This window comes from Arthrobotrys flagrans (genome assembly GCF_004000055.1).
Source record: "Arthrobotrys flagrans strain CBS H-5679 chromosome Unknown unitig_9, whole genome shotgun sequence".
Taxonomy (NCBI): Eukaryota; Fungi; Ascomycota; class Orbiliomycetes; order Orbiliales; family Orbiliaceae; genus Arthrobotrys; species Arthrobotrys flagrans.
In genome coordinates, this window is record NW_027137551.1 from 830,460 (window position 1) to 854,051 (window position 23,592).

The 23,592-nt window shown below is 45.5% G+C and overlaps 8 protein-coding genes across 8 annotated transcripts; 3 read left to right on the plus strand and 5 right to left on the minus strand.

The window, feature by feature from the left end:
• Positions 1 to 2,744: 2,744 nt before the first annotated feature.
• DFL_005609 (uncharacterized protein) lies at positions 2,745 to 3,968 on the plus strand (the record flags this gene model as incomplete). The annotated part of the gene is made up of 3 exons (XM_067634894.1): positions 2,745 to 2,975; positions 3,040 to 3,454; positions 3,520 to 3,968. The coding sequence occupies 3 exons, from the start codon at positions 2,745 to 2,747 to the stop codon at positions 3,966 to 3,968; spliced, it is 1,095 nt and encodes a 364-aa protein (XP_067489379.1).
• Positions 3,969 to 4,237: 269 nt separating this feature from the next.
• DFL_005610 (uncharacterized protein) lies at positions 4,238 to 5,500 on the minus strand (the record flags this gene model as incomplete). The annotated part of the gene is made up of 3 exons (XM_067634896.1): positions 4,238 to 4,263; positions 4,348 to 4,418; positions 4,482 to 5,500. 3 exons carry the CDS (start codon positions 5,498 to 5,500, stop codon positions 4,238 to 4,240), a joined length of 1,116 nt encoding a protein of 371 aa, XP_067489380.1.
• A 2,822-nt stretch (positions 5,501 to 8,322) lies between these two features.
• On the minus strand, positions 8,323 to 10,221 carry DFL_005611 (uncharacterized protein; the record flags this gene model as incomplete). The annotated part of the gene is made up of 4 exons (XM_067634897.1): positions 8,323 to 9,215; positions 9,281 to 9,608; positions 9,675 to 9,846; positions 10,169 to 10,221. The coding sequence occupies 4 exons, from the start codon at positions 10,219 to 10,221 to the stop codon at positions 8,323 to 8,325; spliced, it is 1,446 nt and encodes a 481-aa protein (XP_067489381.1).
• Positions 10,222 to 12,150: 1,929 nt separating this feature from the next.
• On the minus strand, positions 12,151 to 13,492 carry DFL_005612 (uncharacterized protein; the record flags this gene model as incomplete). The annotated part of the gene is made up of 2 exons (XM_067634898.1): positions 12,151 to 12,795; positions 12,860 to 13,492. 2 exons carry the CDS (start codon positions 13,490 to 13,492, stop codon positions 12,151 to 12,153), a joined length of 1,278 nt encoding a protein of 425 aa, XP_067489382.1.
• A 2,530-nt stretch (positions 13,493 to 16,022) lies between these two features.
• DFL_005613 (uncharacterized protein) lies at positions 16,023 to 16,665 on the plus strand (the record flags this gene model as incomplete). Its single annotated transcript, XM_067634899.1, has 4 exons — positions 16,023 to 16,233; positions 16,308 to 16,498; positions 16,561 to 16,571; positions 16,632 to 16,665. 4 exons carry the CDS (start codon positions 16,023 to 16,025, stop codon positions 16,663 to 16,665), a joined length of 447 nt encoding a protein of 148 aa, XP_067489383.1.
• A 1,216-nt stretch (positions 16,666 to 17,881) lies between these two features.
• Positions 17,882 to 18,811, plus strand: DFL_005614 (uncharacterized protein; the record flags this gene model as incomplete). Its single annotated transcript, XM_067634900.1, has 1 exon — positions 17,882 to 18,811. One exon carries the CDS (start codon positions 17,882 to 17,884, stop codon positions 18,809 to 18,811), a length of 930 nt encoding a protein of 309 aa, XP_067489384.1.
• A 1,307-nt stretch (positions 18,812 to 20,118) lies between these two features.
• Positions 20,119 to 20,478, minus strand: DFL_005615 (uncharacterized protein; the record flags this gene model as incomplete). Its single annotated transcript, XM_067634901.1, has 1 exon — positions 20,119 to 20,478. The coding sequence occupies one exon, from the start codon at positions 20,476 to 20,478 to the stop codon at positions 20,119 to 20,121; it is 360 nt and encodes a 119-aa protein (XP_067489385.1).
• A 1,944-nt stretch (positions 20,479 to 22,422) lies between these two features.
• Positions 22,423 to 23,462, minus strand: DFL_005616 (uncharacterized protein; the record flags this gene model as incomplete). The annotated part of the gene is made up of 6 exons (XM_067634902.1): positions 22,423 to 22,562; positions 22,627 to 22,729; positions 22,797 to 22,949; positions 23,019 to 23,053; positions 23,180 to 23,207; positions 23,412 to 23,462. 6 exons carry the CDS (start codon positions 23,460 to 23,462, stop codon positions 22,423 to 22,425), a joined length of 510 nt encoding a protein of 169 aa, XP_067489386.1.
• Between the last annotated feature and the right edge of the window lie 130 nt (positions 23,463 to 23,592).

A 23,592-nucleotide genomic window follows, 5' to 3' on the forward strand; every position in this document is an offset into this window, starting at 1 on the left:
TTCTTTTGATTGATCCGTTCTGGCAGGGACATGTACAATAGAAATACCAGTCTAGGCTCTCGGGTGCAGGCATTTCCACCAGCAAGCGGCAACTGGTTGACGATTTGCAACTGCAAGCTCAAAACTACAAAATAGCCCTGCTATGGGCGCAAGCATGGAAACCCATCCCGTCGACACGACATCCTAGCCGGTGGCTTTAACCAGATATAGCTAACCGCAAACGCTCATTGGTTGGAAACCTGTACTGCTGAACAACACGCAAAAATGCGACACCGGTGGGTGGGCCCAAGAGCAAGAGGCCCTCATCTGCAGCTAAGCACAACCCTGTTTAGGCTGTGGTGTTGAATGGGATATCTTAAGCGTGGTAGCTGTTACAACGTATGTACATACATGTAGCGATTTCAATTCAATATTGTTCGCGCGAATTAAACTTGGTCCATATCTCAATTCTGTAGGCTATCTTGATCATCCTGCCTGAAAAGTTTCATCAAGGTATCAAAATCAATTCTTGGTGTTCCCGGCGGTTGACCTGTCTCGCCAGCTATCGGATTGCTATTCCCAAAAGTAGGTCCACGCACCTGGGTGCTTCGGCTGGATTACTGGGACAGCATCATTGAAATTCATTCCAGTTCTAACTCACATCATAGAGTAAAGGTAGAAGTCCTGGTCGTTCAAGTCCGAGACGTATCGCGGTGGATTACTCTCGTCTGTCCGTACCGGTGGGGGGCCACTTTGCCTAACCGGGATATCCTTCTCGCTCGGTGTCTCACGTATCCGGTGTAATTGATCTTTCCTGGCCTGTACCAAGCTTTTCGGAGGTGTGTTCTGGTGCCGATCTTTGACATTCTGTTTCAACTGAACCCTGTCCGGTTCGAAGGTTTTTTCTTCTCTTGTACCCGCCTATCGAGGGGATCATCCGTAAACGTCTTTTTCAGTGCTCCTTTACTATATCGTGCCACTATCTCTTCGAATTCTGCAAGTTTTCCGTTCTTGTCTCCACCGCTTTGGCCTTGGATATTTACGGCCTGTATAGGCGGATAAGATTGTTGTTGAGCCTAAAATTGAAGGTATTATTCGGGCTGAGAAATTGTGGTTGAGGAATATACTGTGACTGGGTTGTAACTGAAATTGTCCGGCAGGTCGAAACTAGTATTGGTATTGATATTGGTTTGGCAAAGAAGGCAGTATTTCTTGAAACCGAGGCTGAATATCAATCTGGTGTTCAAGTTCCCCTACTAGTACACCATCCTGTGGAAGATAAGGTCTCCCTCTGGTAACTAGCCTTGGGTCGGATCCGAATTAGGAATCCATTCTTGGGTCGATAGTTTTTTGATTTTTCATAATAGCAGGTCCCCTATCGATATTCCTAAATGAAATATAGCTGTCAATGGTACCAGTTTCCCCCGGGAGAGGCTGAGTTATATCCGGGACCTCCACCAGGTCCTTCATATCCGGACGCGCCGTGCTGCGGCAGTGATAACACAACGCTCAGCATTCTCAGGCCGACCAGAGAACTCATCAGGACATTGATTCGTGCCTCTATAAAACCGATCAATTCTTTCCTGAACGTTTCGTACATCATCGAGTTTGGGAAGGGGTAGCAGTTCGGTAGATTTCAAGCCGAATAGATCTTGTACAACCACCGGGTCTTTCCTAAACTCGTCAAAAGTTATTCTCAGCGCCGTCAACGCCCGTTTATAGATTCCCAATCTGCAGGGTCATCTGATGACAGATTATATCGCTTGCTCCACGGCGGTACAACGACGTTTCCCGTACAGTAACTTGATCGTGTAGGATCATCAGGGAGGTGTGGTATATACATCGATCCAGCTACCATCCTCTTTCCCTCCTCGTAAGTTGGGCGCCTATCCGAAGGCTTGATATTTTGTAATTGCTCATATAAATCTATTGCTCGGTATTGGGAATATGACGCTTCATTTTCCCCTGCTCACCAAAATTTCAGATTACCGACGGGTTGACCTGAAGTTGTTGTAACTTTTTCGACGTACGTTCTATGAACATCCTCCCACAACTGCTATGCGTCTTCGATATTTTCAATACTCAGTATGGCCTTAGTTACTTTTATTTCGCTCAGACAGCCTCAAACCTGCCTTTCGGATTATGTAATTTATCCAACATTTGAAAACTTGTGAATGTAAAATTGTAGCTGTGGGCCTTTCGCTTCCTTGCCTGATATTCCTGTTTAGTTTTGATTGTGTTGCAGTTGCTACAAGTTTGTTTGGGAGTTAGTACCCCATTATAGCGTCCGGCTGCGTTGTTCCATTCCCATTGAATTGTGGCGGATAGACTATTGACCTTGATTTTGTGGCTCTCCAGTACCACCTCGAGTGGCCAAATACTTTTTGGTAATTTTTTGGTCTCTCTGAAGATACTTAAAAGACAAAGCTCTAGGTAGCAAGCGACATTACGTTGCAGCCACGTTGTATTTTGAGGTGTGGTTGCGTTGTCATACGCTTCGTGGCCCAGTAAATGCGGCTGAGCTCGGCAGGCGTAATCCGGGGCATAAACAAGGATCCCCAGATGCACGTTCGCTGTCCACGGTTGGTGACTCTTCCTGGGGCTCACCGAGATCACAAGATCAAGAAATTCTCTTGAAAACACTGGCTTCTCACAGCCTATTATAAATTCACAATGATTCCCAAACTTCGTCCGCTCCAATATCAATCCAAATTAACCTCCAAGACCCTAAGGACCAACCGCTGTACTCCCAAAAGTCTCCCACGATGGCGTCCATTATCAACAACATCATTGGCTATGCCACGGGTTCTGGCACCTCTGGATCCGCCGGCGGCAATGCCAAAGAATCTGCAGGTAAATCACAACAACTAGAGTTACTCGGAGAAATCGAAGAACTAGAACCTGAAGAATACGAAAAGATCGAACCTTTATTCCCTCATCTTCAGAAGGAAGGAGATCCCGTCGCACGACCGACACTCCGTAGGGTAAACTTTGAGGTAAGCTGAATCAGATCATTTCCTATTTCGAAAGTACAACGTCCAACAACACTATTATATCTAGAACTCCCCATTATCGAAATACGCAGATTTGGAGTGTTATGCCGCTGTCGTTGACAATGCGTACACATCAAAAGAATGCGATGAGCTGTTAAGAATTGCCGAGGCATCTTCGGCGGAAGGGTGGCCGATTGCTCAGGTGAATATTGGAATGAACCGACAAGTTCTCGATACCAGCTATCGTAACTCGGACAGAATTATATACGACGACAAGGCTTTGGCAGATAAGCTGCTTAAGAGAATAGAACCTTTAATAGCAAAGGATATTGGTTATATCGACCCGTTAGATGCGGGCATTGGGAAGGGTCCTTTGGGTTGGAAGGGATCTGCCGCTAAGAAAAGAGCAGACAGCTTCAGAATGACACGGTTGAACGAAAGACTGAGGTACCTTAGATATCCCGTCAGCGGATTTTTCAAAAGTAAGTTTCACCCAAGCTCATAATGTTCGATTGCAAAGGAAATACGATATTAATTAGAATAAAAGTGCACTGCGACGGCGCCTACACAACACCAGACCACAAGGAGTCCTCCCTTTTCACATTCCACGTTTATCTCAGCGACAAAACCGGTGATGTACCACTCCAAGGCGGTTCCACAAGATTTTGGGACTACGGAGCTCATTTGAAGCAAGAATTATCACCAGCGCAGAGGAAGAAGAGAGGGATCCCAGAACCGGACTACTACGATGTCGCACCTATTCCAGGAAGGGTGCTTGTTTTCCAACATGCGTTCTTGGTCCATAGCGGAGAACCTATTACAGCTGGTGTCAAGTTGACGATTAGAACGGACTTTATGTTCGAGCGGATTCCGGATGATGAAAAGGAGATTGAATATCGGAAGCACCTACAGAGGAATCAGTTGTTGGCAGATGAGATTCCGGTTGATCCAAGGGATGAACTAGTTGAACCAGAACCATCTCCTACAAATAACTAAATATGAAAGGGATAAGATCGTGTAAAATAAGATAATACACCTTCTGGCACTAAAACCGTAGTACCCGTATAACTTAACTGCAGAGGATTGATCACTTAAAATTCATGTACAGGTACATACTTCCGTCCCGTACCAATATTCATTTAGGCGGAAACCTGAACAGAGAATTATGTAATATTATAGGAAGAATAGAATCATAGTGGCATACCCCATACAGATAAATGACACGGGCGTAAGTAATTAGGAAAAAAAGAGAACCCGACGTTTTTCTAACTGTAATAATAACCAATCCAATCTATCGACAAGAATTAGTGTTAAAGCCAGCAATAGGGAGCGCTTTACCAGCACTTTCGTGCGAGGAATGGGGTCATAAACTTACAAACATAGCAAAAGTCACCAATCCCAAATCTGATCCCACCAACGGTACACTGAGAGCCAAACTCAAATCCCCTAGGATTGTTAGTACCTTGAACATGCGAGAATTTATGACAGGATAAAATATTTATAACTTACGAAGTATAGATTGCAACTCCATTTTTTTCGAGCCCAATACCATCACCCCCATCTTGTACACATCCCCCGCTGGTACTACGAATTGGGACATCAAAGGTCCAAAGTTGATACCGATCCGTCGGTTCGGGTGGTACACCGGTTGCTGAAAGTGTTCCGGGGTTGTTACTAAGTTGCCAATATGCGGTATACAAATCTTCGGCATTACCCGCTATGGATGGATAGATTGTGGTGGTGGAAGGAATAGCTTCAAGGAGCAAAGAGCAGAGATCTCTGTTGCCAGTAGTGGAGGTGACAGTGAGGGCCATGGTATTGTAACCAGTCTCAAGAGTAAATACACTGATGGTCGGGCTGGATGTCCTCCTGGACGTAGTTCTTGTGGGGGGTCTTGTTGTGATAAGGCCGTCTGAAGGTGGGGTTGACGTTGGCCCGGTCGATGTGGTAATGGGTTCCTCGCTGGTGACCGGTTCCGTAGGCGGCCCAATGGAAGGGCCAAAAACATCGTCCTCAGAACTAGTCGGGGGAGGCTGGTTTTCCGGACTCGTCGAAGATCCAGCTCCTGTCCCGCCTGCCTGAGAGTTTCCAGAACCATCGTTGTTTTTTCGCGTTAAAGCAATCGCGAGTCCAGCAGCAAGTCCGGCAATGATAAGGACTATTACGACACCGAGTATAATAAAAAATATTTTACGCCGTAGTCCACATATCCTTTTTTCTTTAGCCGGTATTCCCATCCCCATTGCTGCTCCCGCTCCCGCTCCTGCTACATGAGCACCAACAAAGGGAGCGGGCGCGAGCGGCGGTGGCTTGTCATGAAATTGCCCTGAGCTCACAAATTGCGGACCGCTCGGTGTGTACGGAACTTCCTGGGGCGCCCGGTCGTAATGTCCAGCATAATAGCCGCTTTGCGCATTATAGGCAGAGGGCATCTCAGATGCACCGACTGGATTAAAACCAGACTGAGGACTTAATGGAGCGGGCGTGCCGTATCGGCCTTCCTCCAATACACCTTCCTGACGACTCATTCTTGGAAACTCTCGTTGGGTGACAACGATCAGAAATATTAAAAACGCAGTCACCCTTTGCAGTTCGGCAATTGCTGTCGGGTATATATATTGTGTTCAGGAGCTCTATAGGACTGAATTAATGAATATCAAGAACGATAAGAGAACCAATCGATTAACGGGCGTTAATCGATTTTGTCGGAGTCAGAAATCAGGAAGAACTTCAAAAAATAGACCGGTTTCCTTTCAGGCATTCTATAGCATAGCCAGCATTTATACCAGTTGGGCGAAGCAAAGAAATCAGAAAATGCAACCACGCCTCCTCTCTATATATACGCCAAGTCGCTTGAACAGCATTCACCTCGAGACGAAACATTCAGCTCTTACAAATTTTTTCGCCAGAAAACCGAAAGCCTCGTCTATAATATCACCGGCCCGCAGTCCCCTTGTCACATTCAGACGCCACTGCGGCTCTTCTGCAGAACGAGACCTATCAAACGGCAGAGGATGGGGAACATGTCCTGCATGGCAATACATAGGATGTGTTGGTGCGATCCTTAGCGTCTGTGGTGTGCCCAGGTCAGCCGCACCGTATTTCCTATTTGGGCCAGAGTCTTTCTTGGGAGGTCCTGTGTAACGACGAGGCTGCGAGAAACCCACCTTCTAGCTTCTAGGCCGACTCGAGGTTGATCTCTTTGCCCCTCACCGTGGCACCATGCCATGCATGTATCACCAGACCCCTTCCCGAAGCTCTAACCCGAATATCGGACCAATGCGATGACAAGCCGCTGTTTTATTTCGCCTTTCAAAGGCGAGGAAGGCCGGGCTGCAAACAAGCGGGCAAATGCATCAATGCAAATTTTATCTAACATCTTATTTGATAGCTGCGTAGGGTCCCCGTAGTGGAATGTAGATTCTCATTGAGCATACATTACTATATATCTAATCTGGTGAGCCAAGTAGACCTAGTTCAGTATTACCCTCGGCACTCGAGTCTATTGCCTCCAGAAGAATTGCTTGCCTTCCAGAAAATAACTTTTTCTTCGAGCCCCTTTTTCGCAGAATCTCGATATCTCTAGTCTCTCGTCCTTTCTGTTCCGTTCCATGTTCTAGAGAATCCATGCTACTTACCAAAATTCCAGAATACCTAGGTAAACAACCATCACCTCTTCACACCTACGTCGACATTCCAAACTCCTAACTGTAGGAAAGAATCCATTGCCACGGATACATATAATCGACTATACGATAAAATACATTTGCTCAGCCCCAAATAAAGTGTTTCCTTGAAAACTTAAGTTTCTCCAATCAATCTTTGGAACGCATCTCAACTAGTAATTTCCTTTCCCTTTAGAAATATTTTCCAAAATCTTATGATTCAAAGCCTCTGCTCGACCGTCACTTAAGTCATGTATATATTCCTACTGGGAGAACAAAATTATCACCCGCGATATAAAGCTAGGGGGTAAGCCGGCATAGCATGCATCTTAACTAACACCGGAATACGACATGTCCTTATGTTTTGGCCGGGCCCAGCTCCCATCCCGGATATATCCAGATCATGATATACCTACCAATATTGTCAAACAAACGTCCATTCACAAACATGCTCCAAGATATGATCTTGAATACTATACCGAGATATCCCAACATGTACAATCAAATATACAGTCACCGTAGATGAAATGTTTCCCTCGCAGGCTAGAAACCGCAGTTTTCTACATATAACCCATCTCCACCTTTCACAACGGCATCAATATCAATCACCTACCCATTTCACCAACTACCCGCAACGTGGAGGCTGAAATGTTATGCTACATCTTCTGCCAAAAGGAATGGGTAGGAAATGACGGGACAAAAGGCCTTCCTCGCTGCATATTGAAAGGTTTCTGCGTGGGATTTCAAAATTGGAGAATACCACTTGATAAAAAACAAAGAAGGGACGGAACGCATGGAAATACGATACCCCTCCCACCGAATAAAATAACCTCGAATTCAGGATCCATTATGAGACCTAGGAAATACTACTTCTTCGCTACCCTTTCCTATGATCTATTATCATAGGCTCATAAAGTCGGCACTTCTGCAATACGAGCCCGAAATATATCTCAAAAAGGCCTAAGGAAAGAAAGACATATTCAACAGAAAAACCTATATCTATTTTAAACTACCAAAACACTATTTACTTACCTACCTCCTCCTTAGGTTTGTGCCTACTTACAGTGAAAAAATGTACGATGAAAACCTGAACGTGGACAAGGCATGCAACGAAAGAAGAGTAAAAGCATGCCAAGGAAAACACAAAGCTCAAGCAAAACAAAAAAAGGCGCACAAGAGGAGCAGTTTCATTAGCAAATTTTTTTAGACTGGGATGAAAGGGAGAATGGATGAGGCCATAAGAAAATGAAGAGGAAAGCAATGCTGTAACGAAATAAATACCGCCCTGCTAAAAGGAAACCCTTTGAAAACACGAGGAGTAGAGGACGAACGAAGGGGAACCCAACAACGAGAACAAGAACCATATGAAGGTTCTCTATACTCTTGAGGGGTCGTTTGGAAGGGGTCTATCGAAAGAAGGAGCGCAGTCAGCATTTGTACACGTCAAGCAAAAACCCCCCGATACATGTACAATGGATAGCCACAACTCCATCGCAGACATGAAACCGTGTGATCTGAAAGGCATTCCGTCTTTTTCTTGATCTTAATCTTGTAGTTCCTTTAGCTTATAGAATTGATTATGCAAATCTAATCGATCCCGCTATACAAAGCTCGAAACCAGGACCCCCTGTCCCCGTAGCTCAAATCCCAGGATCCCTCCCGCGCATTTACATAGTTGGCTAGATTCAATGGTCCAAAAGTCGTAGGTCAAACGGCACACTGCTCCCTCTTCCACTCTTATACTTCCACCCCCCAGGAGGCGGTCCGAACCATTCTCTCGGTTTCGGTAGCTCCTCTTCTCTCTTCCACCTGAATCTCATATCATCAACCACAAGCCTTCCATTCCCATTCGATTTGATCGAGTGAGTAGACGCTACACTATCGGGCCTACTAGGGATTCCAGACCTTCCACGACCAACGGCGGCGTTGATGTTTGACGATATTGTAAAGTTCGACACGTCTCTTCGGCTCGGGATTCGGCTCTGCGGCGGTGCTGGAGGCGGTGCTGGAGGTGCTGCAGAGGGGGTTTGCGGCGTAGGAGGATGGTTTGAAGGCGGGGCGAAATTGGATGCTGCCTTTGCAGCTGCAATTGCAAAGTTCGATTGGGTATGAGGTGGTGTTACTGGCATTTGTGAAGGAGGTGGCGGTGCGGCATTTCTCGTTGGCTGTGGAGGTGGAGGCGGCGGAGGTGCTGTCGGAGCGGCAAAGCTTGGTGGTGTTGGAGATGGTGCATTGCGATTCGGTCCTAGTCTGCTAGCACCGGGTATGGGTGGTGCTGCACCTGTAGGAGGTGGAGGTGGAGGTACTGTAGGTGCCGACGAAAGCCTACGTTGTGTTGGTGGTACCGGAGGCGGTGCCTGTGGCGCGTCTGAATATGGGCGAGGTGGAAGGACTCCTGGGAAGTTGGGGCGAGGTGCTAGGGCCGGTGGCTTACGACCTGGTATCGCTGGCGCCGACGATGGGAATGGTAAGCCAGGTCGTCCGCCAGTAGGTTTCGCAGGTGCCTGTCTGGGAGGCACCGGAGCCTTAGGTTTCTGTACTGTTTCGCTATCCGATAGATATGGCGAGCTATTATTTGCTATACGACTCTGATGTATTAGCTTTCCTGTGGCAGTTGACTAGTCGGATTACATATTCTCGTACCTCCAGTATCAATCCCTCCTGCATTCTTCCTCAACTTTGGTATGCCACCAGCAAATATTCCTGCAAGTTGTGGTGGTGCTTCTGCTCCACTACCGCCTCCTCCAAAGCCACCACCTGAATCACTCGAACTTCTCGGTCTATTCGCACCGACGCCTCCGGGAATAGGGGGCACGCCTAAAGCCGGCCGTCCAGGTACCGCCGGTGCAGTTCCTAGGCCTCCACTAGGAGCTGCCGAACTCGTTTTGCCTGCAACCTGTGGACCGGATCGATCGTTTGTAACGGCTTTTTTCAGTTTAATTCCTTTCGAGATATCGCCGAGCAGAGCTCCCTGGACACTCGATGGTTAGCACGAGACATGACGATAGCTAACATCTAGGATTCAATCGGAACATACTCTTCCAGCACCACCCCCGAAGGTGGAGGAGGAAGACCACCGGGAGGTGGAGGTGGAGGTGGACCACCACCGAAGCCGGGAGCACCAAAGCCAGGTGGCGGTGGGGGTGGAGGTGGTGCCGGCATGGTGTGTATTGCAGCCGGCTGGGAAGGATAAAGTGTATATGTCTCCTCTTGTCCCGTTCAGCTTAAGTGATTCTTATCGGATGGTATGTAAATTCTTATGTCGATTTCGTAGCTAGTTTTTTGTTTCTTGGTTGTGATGAAGTGACGTCGGCCGTATTAGGTGAAATGATATGATGGTGGTGGCGACGATGTGATGGTAAGAAAGCGACCCAGCTTAAAGGGTCACCAGATAGCAGGGGTGCAGGCTCCTTTTAAGCAACTAGCACCGAAGAGCAGCACGTTGTGGTCAGAGCAGCCTCGAAGTCGTCTTAGCTGCTGCCTGAACTGGAGATGCAAAAATTCGAACGGTTGACGACGTGTCGGGCGGACTTTTGCCAGGTTAAAGTGGTTCCGGTTGGTTGGCTTCTGTGGTTGGCTGTCATGTTTCAGCCTTGGTGTGTGGCGAAGTCCGAGCTGGTTCATTATACCACAACAGCCCCAACATGCGACGATAAAAGAAGAAAAACTCTTTATTTGAAATATAAATATTACAGAGGATATAATCCAAGAGGGTATCTTATTATTCCATGAGATTTGATCACGTGCCTGCCTATATATACAGCACTCGTTGGTGTATAAAATCACTCATCTTAAAGCAAAGTAAATTATTATAGTCCTATAATGTTCTGGGAATATGCTCAGTTTTCAGAGGGTATGAAGGCTGGCGAGATTATTACGGTAAAGCTGTAGATTTGCACAAGACTAATATAAGGTATGGCATGCCTCCTCCTTAAATTAAGAAAGTATTGACCTAGTTATATAGTCGTTAACTAGTCGATGAGATATCAAAGTTGGAAGCTTCGAAGGCAGTCCATTTACTTAAATCTAACCCAAATAATTCATTCTAGCAAGCTAATTAAGTACATAGGGATAAAAGTCTAGAGCAATTTGTCTAACCCTACTCTCAAGAGTTGGAACTACCTTCAAATCCAATGGATTCTTCTCGATCGCCTAAGCCCGGCCGTGCCCAAAGACTGCAGGGAGAAGGCACCCTAAAATCTATGCCATTGTCAAATCCAAAGGTATCGCGGGTGTTGATTTCAAGTCACATTTATGGATGGTAGGAACATGCTAGCGATTCGGCATGCATTTGATGCTACCCAAGCTATCCAACTTGGATTAAGAACCGGATCTATTACGAACTATCAAAACACTACAACGTCGTAACAAGTACGAGAGCTATGGGCACTATACGGCACAATGGGTTCTTCTTGCAAAGGAAGTTTCAACGCAGGTGTCAAAAGCAATCGTTATATCCTCGACAGAGGCATATCGAACGGGGATGTATTTGGAGGTATGTTGGGAATTTTGGAGGTAGAGGTGATGATTATGATGGTGCACTAAATCTAGGTGAAGGTGATTGCGGTGGGCGAGATCGGATAGATGGAGAGGTTGAGGTAGATGGAAGAGTCTTCCCAGATTAATTTTATCTACTTTAACCTACCCAAGTACTTAATTTTGGCGTGATTGGCAACATTTACAAGATCGATTGGGCTGTCTATTATGGCCGTATTACTATATTAAGCTTTGATTTTCCATAATACCTACCATGTCCGTAACACTGTGCAGCTGTGACCGAGACTAATCTTTCCAATAGCTATCATTAACTTTTCACAGCTATCCATGTTGCATTGGATAGATATATTTTGATAAGCAAAGGCAACATGCTAACAAGTATTTATAGTGTTTGTTCGGCCAAACATTCTTTTCCCAGGTGTCAACCAAGTTGACTTGAACCTGGCCTCGGGACTAACTTAGCGAATCTTTAATTTTCCCTAATCAGATGCCTGTTCCAGCTATATACTCAAACCGAGTTCAGACGAATACCGGTTATTTAGATCTTCTGGTCTCAAATCTGGTACCAACGAGATATTGAGATCGCGAGTAGTCTCGTGCCCAGCAGTCTCGATACTGGACAGCCTCCGAACCGGGCTGTCTGGTCCTCAAATTCGCGCGGCAGGCATGCATATTAAGGCTAGTCTTCTATATACATATGCCAAATACAAATACTTAAGTACTTAATTATTTAAATCCATACCTAGGTACTTAAATACAAAGAATGAGATACTAGTAATTTTGTGATATTCATGGTAAGATAATAACAATGTAGTACACGCTGTACCGACGCCAATGATGATGCTCCCCGGTATTAGTATTTTTTGAACGCCAAATTTTGCAATGCAATAGATAGAGAATGGAAAGAAAGAAAAAAAAAAGAGAGAGAGAAAGAGAGATAAAATGGCACATTAAAAGAAAACCCTTCACCCAGAGAAATAAAGATGAGAAAGTAGTTGGAGAGACGGAGAGAGGGACTAGACATGCTTCCACCCGTTCTCCACGAGCACATGCATCTCATCGACCAAACAAAAGTCTCCGCTCTCATCCCCACCAGTCTCCTTCCTCCAACTCGCCAACCTTTTACCCACCTTCCGGTTCCTCCACGGCAGTCGCAACAAACTAGTTCCAATCCTAACCGGTATGGAAATGAAATATTCCGGCCACTGATACATATGCGTCCTTTGGTAACGATATGCAGGGAAGTTATAGCCCACCCGAACCAGCGGGTTCATCCACACCCCGGACCTCTGCGGCGACTGAAACCCTCTCGCATTATCCGCATGTATCAGACAACATTCTGATCCTTCAAGATGTAATACGGACAGTGAATCGTCGATTCCACGGAAACGTAATGATTTCTGTTGGCGTGTAAACGGAGCAGCGTCGAAGGCGACTATGCCGTTCCAACAGCTTTGAACGGGAACCGGGTCTCCTCTCATCATTGCATTCCGGCTTTCACCGCCTGCGAAGAATGGGAATCGTTGGCTGGCAGCTTCCTGGCCGTAGATATCTCGGAGGGCGAAGGTGTCATAGTAGTACTGTGGCTTGTTGAAGTCGACTGAACAGGCAGCTGTATAATTTCCGTCTCGGGTCTTTAATAAGGTGATGACATCCTCGGCCTATGCAGCCCATCAGTATACATTCGATATAACTCCCAAGCATGGTGAGCCTATATAAACTTACTGTGAAAACCACATCATTCATAAACAAAATCCTATCAAAATTGCCTTTGCCCTGTCTTTGCAGCTCCTCCAATGGTTCTAGTAGCCGATTTCGTAATTTCGCCAGCATCGGTATCCGCCGTAGTTCCTTCTTCCCTCTTGACGTCATAACCCAGCCGGGCTTATCGTCACCCTGCGCCACCACTTCCGCAACTTGTTCCCGATGTGTAATCGCTTCGATTAGGACCCTCCTATCGACACCCATCCGTCCGAGTTCCTGATCCAGTTCCCTTAACATCGCCGGTGTCTCATCCCAGGACCCGTTCTCGTAAATACTAACAAACACATTCTCCGGGCCCAACTGTTGTATCAACATCAACAATCCATTGATCCAGTACGGTTTAAGAATTTTCCCAGATATCCAATGATTCGCTGCAATATACACCTTTCCGATTCCGTGAACCCTAGGTACCGTAACAGCCGGATTGTAGTCCCAAAGCGAAGCTAAGTCGTCCGAAGCTCTGTCATTGGGACCATGCAGGAAGTAGATGAATAGATGAGCGTTCAAGAGGAAGAATATGGTGGCGACGAGCAGGCGACGAATGAGACGGTTTTGCGGGGAGCTGCGTAGTCGAAGCATGGGTACAATTGGCATCTAATGAGAGACGAGAAGTGAACGTTAATCAATCGTGTTTATTAACCGCGAGAGTGAATAATCGAATGAATTACGACATAGCAGTAACTGAACGAAGTATCGGTGAATTCGAAGAGAGAAAAAGGAGAGTGTGGTGAGATTTCGGGATTCGGATCAGGCCAGAACCAATCCTGGTCTGCAGCCATGTGTTTTGTTTGGCTTGGCAGGCCTGCTGCTTTGATCCTTGGCTCGCGATCGGTCCACTTCCGAGCTTTATATAGAGGCATCTGACATCGCGCAGAGGAGTCAATTCTCGACACAAATTCAGCATTGGATATATTAGGGAATACAGAAACGATACAAATCTTTGAGGAGGAGATATTTGTCCAGATTAACATCAGGCAGTACTTGTACGAAAGCTACCTGATACATTTCAACCAAGTGAAATTCGCCAACTGGTCTCGATCTTTAAACTCCATCGTTTAACGGACCCATATTCCCGTTATCTGGGTTCACATTAGTTTGTACATCCAACTCTTTACGGAGGTGCAGAAAGTACTGAGCTAACTAACCACTAAGTAAATGGTACCCCGGTCAGGCAATAAATTGTTCCCGAGAGCTCGGCCCGGACGACACCAACGAGAGAAAGTCATGTTAATATATATGCCTTCTAGAATTTTACCAGTCGCCTAGGACCATGTCGTTCAAGTTCAGATGCTACATTAGACGGCATGGCCAATTAGTTTAGTCGCAAGCACTTTGACCATGGTCCCGTGGTTCCATATTGAATTCTTCGAGGCAGAATTTCGGAAGAAGCGGCATCGAATAATCTATCGACGGGATACAGCGCCTGTCAAAGTCGCATTCTCTACCAATTATCCAAAATGCATATGTTCCAAGGCGCCTAAACTTTCGCTTTGATCTTGAACTCTACCTTCGAGGCGGCTTTTAAGCCACAGAAACCGAAGAAAACTCGAAAGAAGGAAAGAAAAGAAATCCAATCAATTTAATACACATATTCCGTCTTTCTTATGCCTATCGATCGATCTTTCCTGTCAAAATTGACCAATCTACGCCTGCTACTTGGACATTCCCCTCAGGCATCATGGTTCTCCGTCGCAGTTGCCGCCCGCAAGCATATTCCCCTCGCTTCCATCACCATCCCTGTCCCCGTCTCCCAGAATAGGTTGCACAACCCTGCCTCTTTCCTCTCATATATTGCATCTGCGAGGAGGAAAAAACTACGGATTCCATTAAAAGAGAAGCCGTAGTACCGGAAAACTGAAAGGACGCAATTAACTCGATTAATTAAGCATTCAGCTTTCAAAAGTGGGGAACCAACGTTTGTCAAGCATTGGCACAGTAAGCTCCATGTTCGAGACAGAAACCACTCATCCAGACCCTCGTGTGCCCGAAAGCTCAACAGCTAAGAAATCCTCAAGAATAACCAAGATCCATACAACATCTACACCAAGATCTTTAAGAGTCCCCGGCGAATACTCAAGTGTTTATTTCGAGAGTCATGGGTGTTCCTGACTTCCCGCCTGCCAACAATCCTAGCCATTGCCGTCTAATTTCCAACCGGAACCCAGGTAATAATGTCTCGTTGCGTGCGAATTAAGACCATGAGCTCTGTTTTCCGCGGAACAGAATCAAGAAGGAAGGAACCCCGTAAAATCCGGATGAACACAAACAATCGCACAAGGTAGTATAACCTATTCTCATCATCAAATTAAATATTCCCCAAGACCCAATAGAGGGATCTCGACATTTATGCGATCGCTTTTATGTCCCCGCTCATTTAAATTTTGTTTCAAGAAGAGCTTTATACTCTCAAAGAAGCTAGAGCTATACAGAAGCATATTGAAAAGTAGAAGCTATCCGCCCAACCCCACTCATTAACATCCTTCTCCACGTATTTCTTACATTCAAGAAAAATCTTAATCCTGTTTGTGGATAATTCGCACAGTGCTTATTACATAACATCAGCCTCTCCAACATATTTCTCTATACTTAGTAAAAAAGACGGATAAAAATCCATTGCTTTTTCCAAACCACGAGCGAACTAGTCTAACCGGATTTTCGGCTCATATTAAACGCCATTTAGCGGTGGACCCCGAGGCTCTGCGGACGGTCCTTGCCCTTTTTTCTTTGAAGCTTCCTGCCACTGTTCTTTCTATATAATTGTCCTTACTACCCTCGTTCGTTTCTGGAGGCTTGTTTCGAAACCCTCTTTTTTTCGAATTCTTGGTGGCCTTTTGACCGTATTGCATTAATTGCTGGGTTATCGAAACTTCATTATACATAAGGTACGTGTAACCTACTGTCAGCGAACCAGCCACTTGCAACAGGACTACTAGTTTTCAACAACCCTCCTTTCTGTACATAGTCATTCGCATATATATAATAGCGGACTTCCCACCGTTGTAGTCTATATATAGCTTGCCTATACCATTGTCCAGAGAACTTCAAGTCTTATAGCCTTAAATAGTTATCATCACCAACTAATACCCGAATCTCTATCAACAGTCTAATCATTACATCCAAAAAAATGAAGATCACACTTGGAAGCATCTTCCTCCTTGCATCATGCACCCTGGCCACTCCGGTACCACATAGCGACCCTTACAAAGCCTCTGGTCAACAATCCGTCAATGTTAACCTCCTCACCGTCGCTCACCAAGCCATCAACGAAATTTCATGTGCCGAAACTTGCATCTTTGAGAAATACCCCAAGACAAATCCATGTAAGACTGAGCGGTGTAAGTTAACTCCATCTTTGCACATTATATCTTAAAATATGGCAATAAAAGCCAACAGCTAACCTCGAATAAAGGCCGAAATTCCTGCTCATCCTTCACGAACGCCTACTGGTCCGAACTCAACTCTTGCATTAAATCTTCCTGCACGATCAACTGCGGTGCTGCATCAGACTACGTTAAGAGCATGAAGCGTGCTGTGGACTCTCATTGTTCGTTCGTCGGCCTAGTGTTCAAGATCTTTGGACCAGATACTAGAAAACGGAAGGTCTTCCCTATCGCGAAGCCAAAGCATTCGAACAAGAAAGGTTATAACTAAATAAATAATAGAAGGTCAGCTAGTAAGTAGTTAATCGACAAAACTTAAACATAATAAGCAAGTAGCTAATATGACATCATAGTCTAGAAATTGTAGATGTTCAAAAAGGACACTAGCCTTATATTCCAAAGTCTATTCCTACCGTACAACCATGCATATAGACGGAGAATTTACTTTGTTTTTTAATTTCTTTTGTAATACCTTTTTTTCGTTGTCGCGCGTCTTCAGTCTATAGTACTGTCGACATTCCTTTCGCGGTTTCTTTTTTTTTCGACCGCACATTTTCGGTGTATGGCGTTTCTTATATTTCATTTTTCCCCCCTAAGATTTAGACTTGTACGATCGTTTTATTCCCATATGCTCGATCTGTATTTTGAATTTTAGAAAGCTTCGAAAGTACATCTGCCGTCATCAATTTTTAGAATCGAAGTCAGGCCTGAGATTCGAATTCGGAATCCTTTCTCCTGTCCCAGCTTCAAAATGCAACAATGATAACGAGAGCATCAAAAACCACATTCTTTTCTCGAAGCATTCCAAGCGAAAGTTGTTTAAATCCACCCTGTCTCGTTTCCGAACTAAAAAAATTCCCTTCAGGCCCCATGCCGTAGCTCCCTGTCCATGAGACTGCTGGAGAATGAGACATCCTTCACCGGTGGTCGATATGTGTAACATCCCAAAAGCCCCTCGCATGAACTCCCACAACACAGTCTAACCTCCAACGGGAAAGTCCGAACCCCTTCCCAAGACTGGTGCACGCTAACGCGCACCGCTTTCTGATGTCTCTCCAAAGATACGAAACACCCTTAGCATATATGCCAGTCTAGAGATTACATAGTGTGTTAAAAAGTAAAATGTACTTCGTAATCGAAATAAAGTCGTCCTTTGTAGCATGCAGATAGTCACGCAGCCGAGAACCGACGCTGCACGCGATGCTCAGCTGAGCCACTTTCTAACGGACGGAAAGATTATGATACGTTGTATAGCCCTCGGGGAGCTACGTAGCTAATATATCTATTCTAGAAATGTAGAGGACTTAATATATATAGCCCGAGCCAGGTCTCCATTGCGGAGTACTCTTCAGCTTCGACACTACGAGTCGCTCTTTTTTCTTCACTTCTGTCCAGCCATTAATCGGCCTTTTTTTGAACAGAAGCTGGTCTTCTATTTCGCTTCTATCTTCATTTTTTAATATTTGCATTTAATTCTACACACCCGTTCATAATCTCTTATCAAGGTATATCAATTGTGAAAGCGGGTCTTACACTATTACCTCGAAGCGCATACCAAATTAATATATACCCTCAAACTTCCCCCAAAAATAAAAATAAAAAAATGTCTTCCCACCAAGGCCACATCTGCTCCTACGGCTCCAACGGCGGCGACTGTATGGTCAAACAAAACGGTATCCTCATCAAACGTCAAGATTTCTTCCAAGATGCCCCCCGCAAATGGCCACGGGGCTTCGCATTCCGCTGGCATCTAAGCGGCACAATCCAAGGTTTCGACCATAACACCATGATCAGCGCCATCGACCGAGCCTTCCAAAAGTGGACGAACGCAACGAACCTGTTCACATTCCAACAAGCTCCAAACGGTGGTCATAATATCGAAATCACCGTCGCAGGTCCACAGGTCAACGATCCTGAATTCCCACCTCGTGGTGGTGGTACTTACACCCTTGCGAACGGAATGATGGGACCTCGAAGTTATGATAATCTAACCGGACGGGTTAAATTTAATAATACATACTCTGGAACCCCAAATTGGAGTGTGGCGGCTATTCATAACGTATTCGTTCATGAGTTCGGACATGTTTTGGGATTGGGACATGTGGCGAATGCTCCGAGCGCTCTTATGTCTCCGATGATCCCGAACATGAGGCAGGAAATCGGGTTGACGAATTTCGATATGAATAAGTTTAATAACTTTTATGCCGGGTATGGGAATTCGCCTATGTATCAGCAGCCTACAAATCAACAGCCTACGCAACCGCAGCAACCACAGCAACCGCAGCAGAGGCCGCAGCAACCTACAAACCAGTATCCTCAGCAACCACAGCAGCCCCAACAGAGACCACAGCAGGGAGATCGTTCGATTTGTGATAATGCGCATACGGAATGTTGGAGAAAGAGGCAGGCACAGGGGTTGGCAAAAGTCAAGAGGGGTAACAAGCACGTCATTGTGAAGAGGCAGTACAACGATCCTTGTAGACCGGAATGGGAGCAGTGTATGAGGGAGCAGGGCTTGATCCAGAAGAGATAGTTGATATCGTCAGAGTAGCGGATAGTATAACTATACTTATTTGCGCGGATCAACGTAGTCATTCTCATGAATTGTCTGTTCTTTCTTTCCTGTAATTAGCGATGCAATTTATCTAATGTATACGCAAGGAACTTCAGTGGCGGGAACCAAATCTCTAAAACCCAAATTTACATATAAAAAAAAGAGGATATACAGAATAAGATATTAAAATCGCCGCAAACTTTGCTGTGCAATGAAAGTTCTGTGGAGGTTGTATAGTTATTTCCGGCTGTGCTGCTTCGTAGTTGCGAACGTTGTCCTGACGTCGTGCAAGCCTCAACGGAGATATAGTCCGCCATCTGATATGATTCCGAACACAGTAAACATATTAACCTACCTACAATCTTACTCTCGCGATAAGTCGGAACATTATGCAGCCCTTCAACACCGTGGTCTCCGCTAAGATTCTAGACCTTTGGCGATTACTTTACCTATTACGTCCGTTGTCATGACGAACTCAAGATGTGGATAGGTATCAAAGAGAATCGAAGATTAAATTTAAAGGGAAGAAATAGGTATCGTACTATAATATACACAAAAACGAGAAGAAAGTAAAATATCCTTCATGGCGTCCCTTCCTGCGTTAAACGTTAAAAAAAGTTGAAGACATCCCCGGTCTCACTATCCCCGCCGTTGTTCTCGCCATGGTCGCATACATATTCATAAAATACATATGTCCCATCAAGAAGGAATTAAAGGAAGAAAAAAAAGTAGAAAGGGCCTTTCGCGCACTAGTACATCGTAGTCCAGTACTACAAAATCGAAATAAACCGTCCTCGAGATGCGTGCATCCTCAGCGGTATTTAAGTTTCCCCCCTGTTTAGCTTTGTTGTTTCAAACAATTGGTGTAACTTGTACTTGCCAATTAACACCGTTAATGGCGAGCAGGAAAGGGAGAGGATATTTGATAGAGAGAGATAAAGAGCGTTTTCATTGTCATAAATGGGTTGGGGTATCGAAGGAAATCCGTCCCAGCTAGGCATGTTGGCTAATAATGACACAAAAAAGGTGAATGAAAAGCTATATTGTGACGAGAGGTGAGAGAACCCCAAAGGGTGAGAGATGAAGGGTGTTAGGAGGGGTGTGAGGGTCCATAAATAATTCCGTCCCGTTGATCCTAATAGAAGTTGATAGAAAGTCCAAATAATTCCCCGATTCCAACTCCAATAAAATTATAAAAAAAGAAAGAGCTAGAAATTATCGGAAAGCGCCAAATAATTGTACTCAAGAAGCTTTTCCACCCGTATTATCCTGACGGTTCAGTCCGCTTAATAAGTAGGTTCTGGTTCTGGTGCAGCGGTTTCGTAGGGTGTCGGGGCAGTAGTAGCAGTCTCGTAGCCCAAGGTCTCGGTCGAGCCGTAGCCAGTTTGTAATGTTACAATAACATATTTGGTGGACGTCGAGGTGTATGTGGAGGTTTGTTCTTCAGAAGTAGTGCTTTCTTCAGAAGTAGTGCTGGTACTCGAGGTCGATGTTGTGGGTTCGATGGAGGTGGTGTTTGCACCGCACTGAACATCGCAATCAGGGGCATCGACGTAGTGAATAACAACTTCGAAGCCTTTCTGTTGGCTTGGGATCGCAAGGGTGAGGGAGGAGAAGAGGGCAGCGGCGACAATTGAGAAACGCATTTTGACCGTTTGGGGAGGGTTCCTTTTGTTGGATTTTTGATTTGGGAGAGTTCTTTTTCGAGGAGGTTATGAAACTGGTATGGACTCTTTAAGGATAGCAAAGAACGAGCGACTGAAGTTCAATGACTTAACGAGTGTGGATAAGAAAACGTTCTAGACGTTTATCTTCGTGCGCGTAACCAAAAAGGACGGGACTGGAAAAGGATAGGATATCCAGATAGAGGAGAGGAAAAAAAAAAACATGAGAAAAGAGGGTGCAGGGGAACCACAGACACTTATACCCTCGAGCACGAACCAGCGAGAGAATGCAAGAAGCCCCATGAACACAACTGGGAAACCCTTTCATCTCATCTTTACCTGCCATTGTTTCAGTGGCAGCATTGTGGGCCTCTGATTTGCACGGCGCTAGTGCAAGGTTAATTTCGGTGGGGACATCGCTCTTCGAGGGTTTTCCCACTCTCATGAGAGGAATTTGGCTGGTGACCGCAACGTTCATTTGGATAAGCGACCAAGAATTTAGGATAATAGGCAAGAAGCTGGTCGTATTCAACGATTGTAGGGATTACGGTGAGATATTTGTCCTTGATTGGCTGGATGGGGGGATAGGCAGGTGGGAAATTAAAATTGGACCCTTGGCGGGGACATACCCCATTATTCGACCTCTGCCTGTTTTTGCATAGATAATAACCCCAAGAACCTGCCGCGTTAAGCAGGATAGCGGGTGTCATGTCCGGCGTGACAGGCGCATTGGCTTCTGAGAAAGGAATTCAGTCGCAGATGTCATTGGTCGACTTCCTTCTACGGACGGTGGGCAGTTTTATACGATCGCGTTCGATCGTCATATATGATTGGGCTTGGCGAAAGGGTCTCTAAGACATAGACGTTAAAATCCAGCAGCTGAACACTTGCGTCAAGCATCGTGGCGAGAGAGTTCTTTTCCTGTGTGGCTCGGGAAAAAAAGGCTTTTTGTGCTGGTGCTTGTTGATGGGGGGTGTTCTGAATAGATTAATGATACGGTTGGATTTGAACCCCTTACCAAGGCAGAACATCTCGGTCGCACACGAGCAAGTTAACATTGTTCGCGCGACTTGGCCTTGAAATATTAAATGGGCATGCACATGCGTGCGCATGCTTTGGCAGATTGCATTAATTGCGATCACCGGTCAGTGGGTCTGGCGACTCCTTTCCCTTCAGATCAGGCCTTTGAGAGCGTAATGTAAACAGTTTTGGTGATGAAATCGCCACATTGAACTTGCGTGGGGACGTCAAATTGCTCGTCTCGGCTTTTGTGCCACATCCCGCCTCAGTGCATGGATTCCATGTCAAACTTCATTTCTTCGATTTCTCGGTAAGGGCAGACTCCACAAAATATTTCGTAAGAGTTTTGGCGATGATAAGGGAGATGACGCGGAATAAAGGGGCGGGGTTCCTGCTTCTTGAAGCTGTCAAATTACCATCGCAGGTTGTACAAAGGATAGAAGCATGTGGGGAAGCAGATGGGAAGGCTTGGGAGACGTTGTCGCGAATGTCGGATTGAGTAAACAACCAATGCAATGTCATACAGCCAGCTGGAATGGAAGCAAGGGCGCTGTGAGAACCACAGTTCTACTAATAAAAAAAAAAGGTAGAATCTTGGCCTCTAGAATTCTTCTAGATTCTGTGGATCGAAGATCAATGGACAATGGCCTGTTTTGTTTTCTGTTTCGACGAGGAAAGTTTGACCTGTCACGAAGCAAGGGCGGTAAGGTGTTGCAGCCTTGCATACAATTGCGGATCACTGGCTTCTGGGGTCCACCAGCACTAGTTGGCCGGCTATTGTATTGCATCATACTTGGATATTCCTGCTAATTCCACCAAGAGAAGAATTCCTTTTCAGGATTAGACACCAAGGTATAATAACTACTACCACAGGCCCTGTTCGATGTCCAAGATTGATGCTGTCGCCTATTCATGCTCGACATAGCTGATCTTGTATTCGACAATAACAGTATCCTCCTTAACGTGGAACCTTCCGACTGCGACAAAAACGTCGTTTTCGAGCCTCTTGTACTTCTCAGTACCAGTCTGGATGAATTTATGAGTAGCTAAACATGACCGTTAAAATCTCTTTTTACAAAAACTAGTTTATCGAAGGAGGGAGTATCTTACCACCACGCCATGAGGTTACTAACCCGGGTTTTGCTGTTCCTTGAAAGATACTGGCGATATCTGAATCCATATGGATCGCTCCGAGGTAGGAGAAGTTGAGCAACTTAACAAGGTGGATTAGATGAATCTAGAACATCAAACTATACGTTTAAAGGGCCGAGATTACTTACAGCTCCATCATCAGTCTTAAAGATACTCCTGACGTCGAGGCGTTGGATCTCCCCACTAGGGTCTCCATGAATCCAGTCGGCACCTGAGACTAGGGTTGCATTAACCTTAACAGGGTAGTCTGGCTCGGAAACAAGGGTGCCCGAGAGGATGTTCTATGGCCGGATATGAGATTGTGGTTTCTTTCTCAAAAATTATTGATTACAACGGAGCGAATTACATACGACCCAAGTAAGATTCTGCCCAGCACTGAGGGTGCCTGTGGGAGAATGTCGTCAGTCATTGCAATCAGGAATGTCGGCATTGTGTTGCGTTTCAAGATCGAGATAATGAAAAGCTTGAAAGCGGCTTTCTGACGGAAATTTAGGAACGAATTGATTCGTACCGACTGGTAAGCCCGGGGCAATGCTCAACTATTAATTTAATATTCAAACCTATCAGCAATTCACTTTCGCTCCAAGTTTTGACTTGAGATGACAAAGCGGGGTAGCCCCGCAATTCAGTTCCGATGAGCGACTACAGCCAAGCCCAACATAACGTCACAGAACAGTACATAACGACACCAATTGATGGCAATTCGGAACCATGACGTTAAAGAGAACAGGAACTTAACATACCAATGCCGTGAAAGCTGGCTTTAGGGTTGGAAATGCAGCGTCGGAGGCCATTGTGAATACTGTATCAACGTTACGCGTATGTAAAAGTATGTGATAAGAAAGAGGAGAAGGAGGAGAAGGTTGAGGGACACTCCGGTAAAATGGAAGTGTCGAAAAGAGGGAAGGCTTAATTGCTAGATCC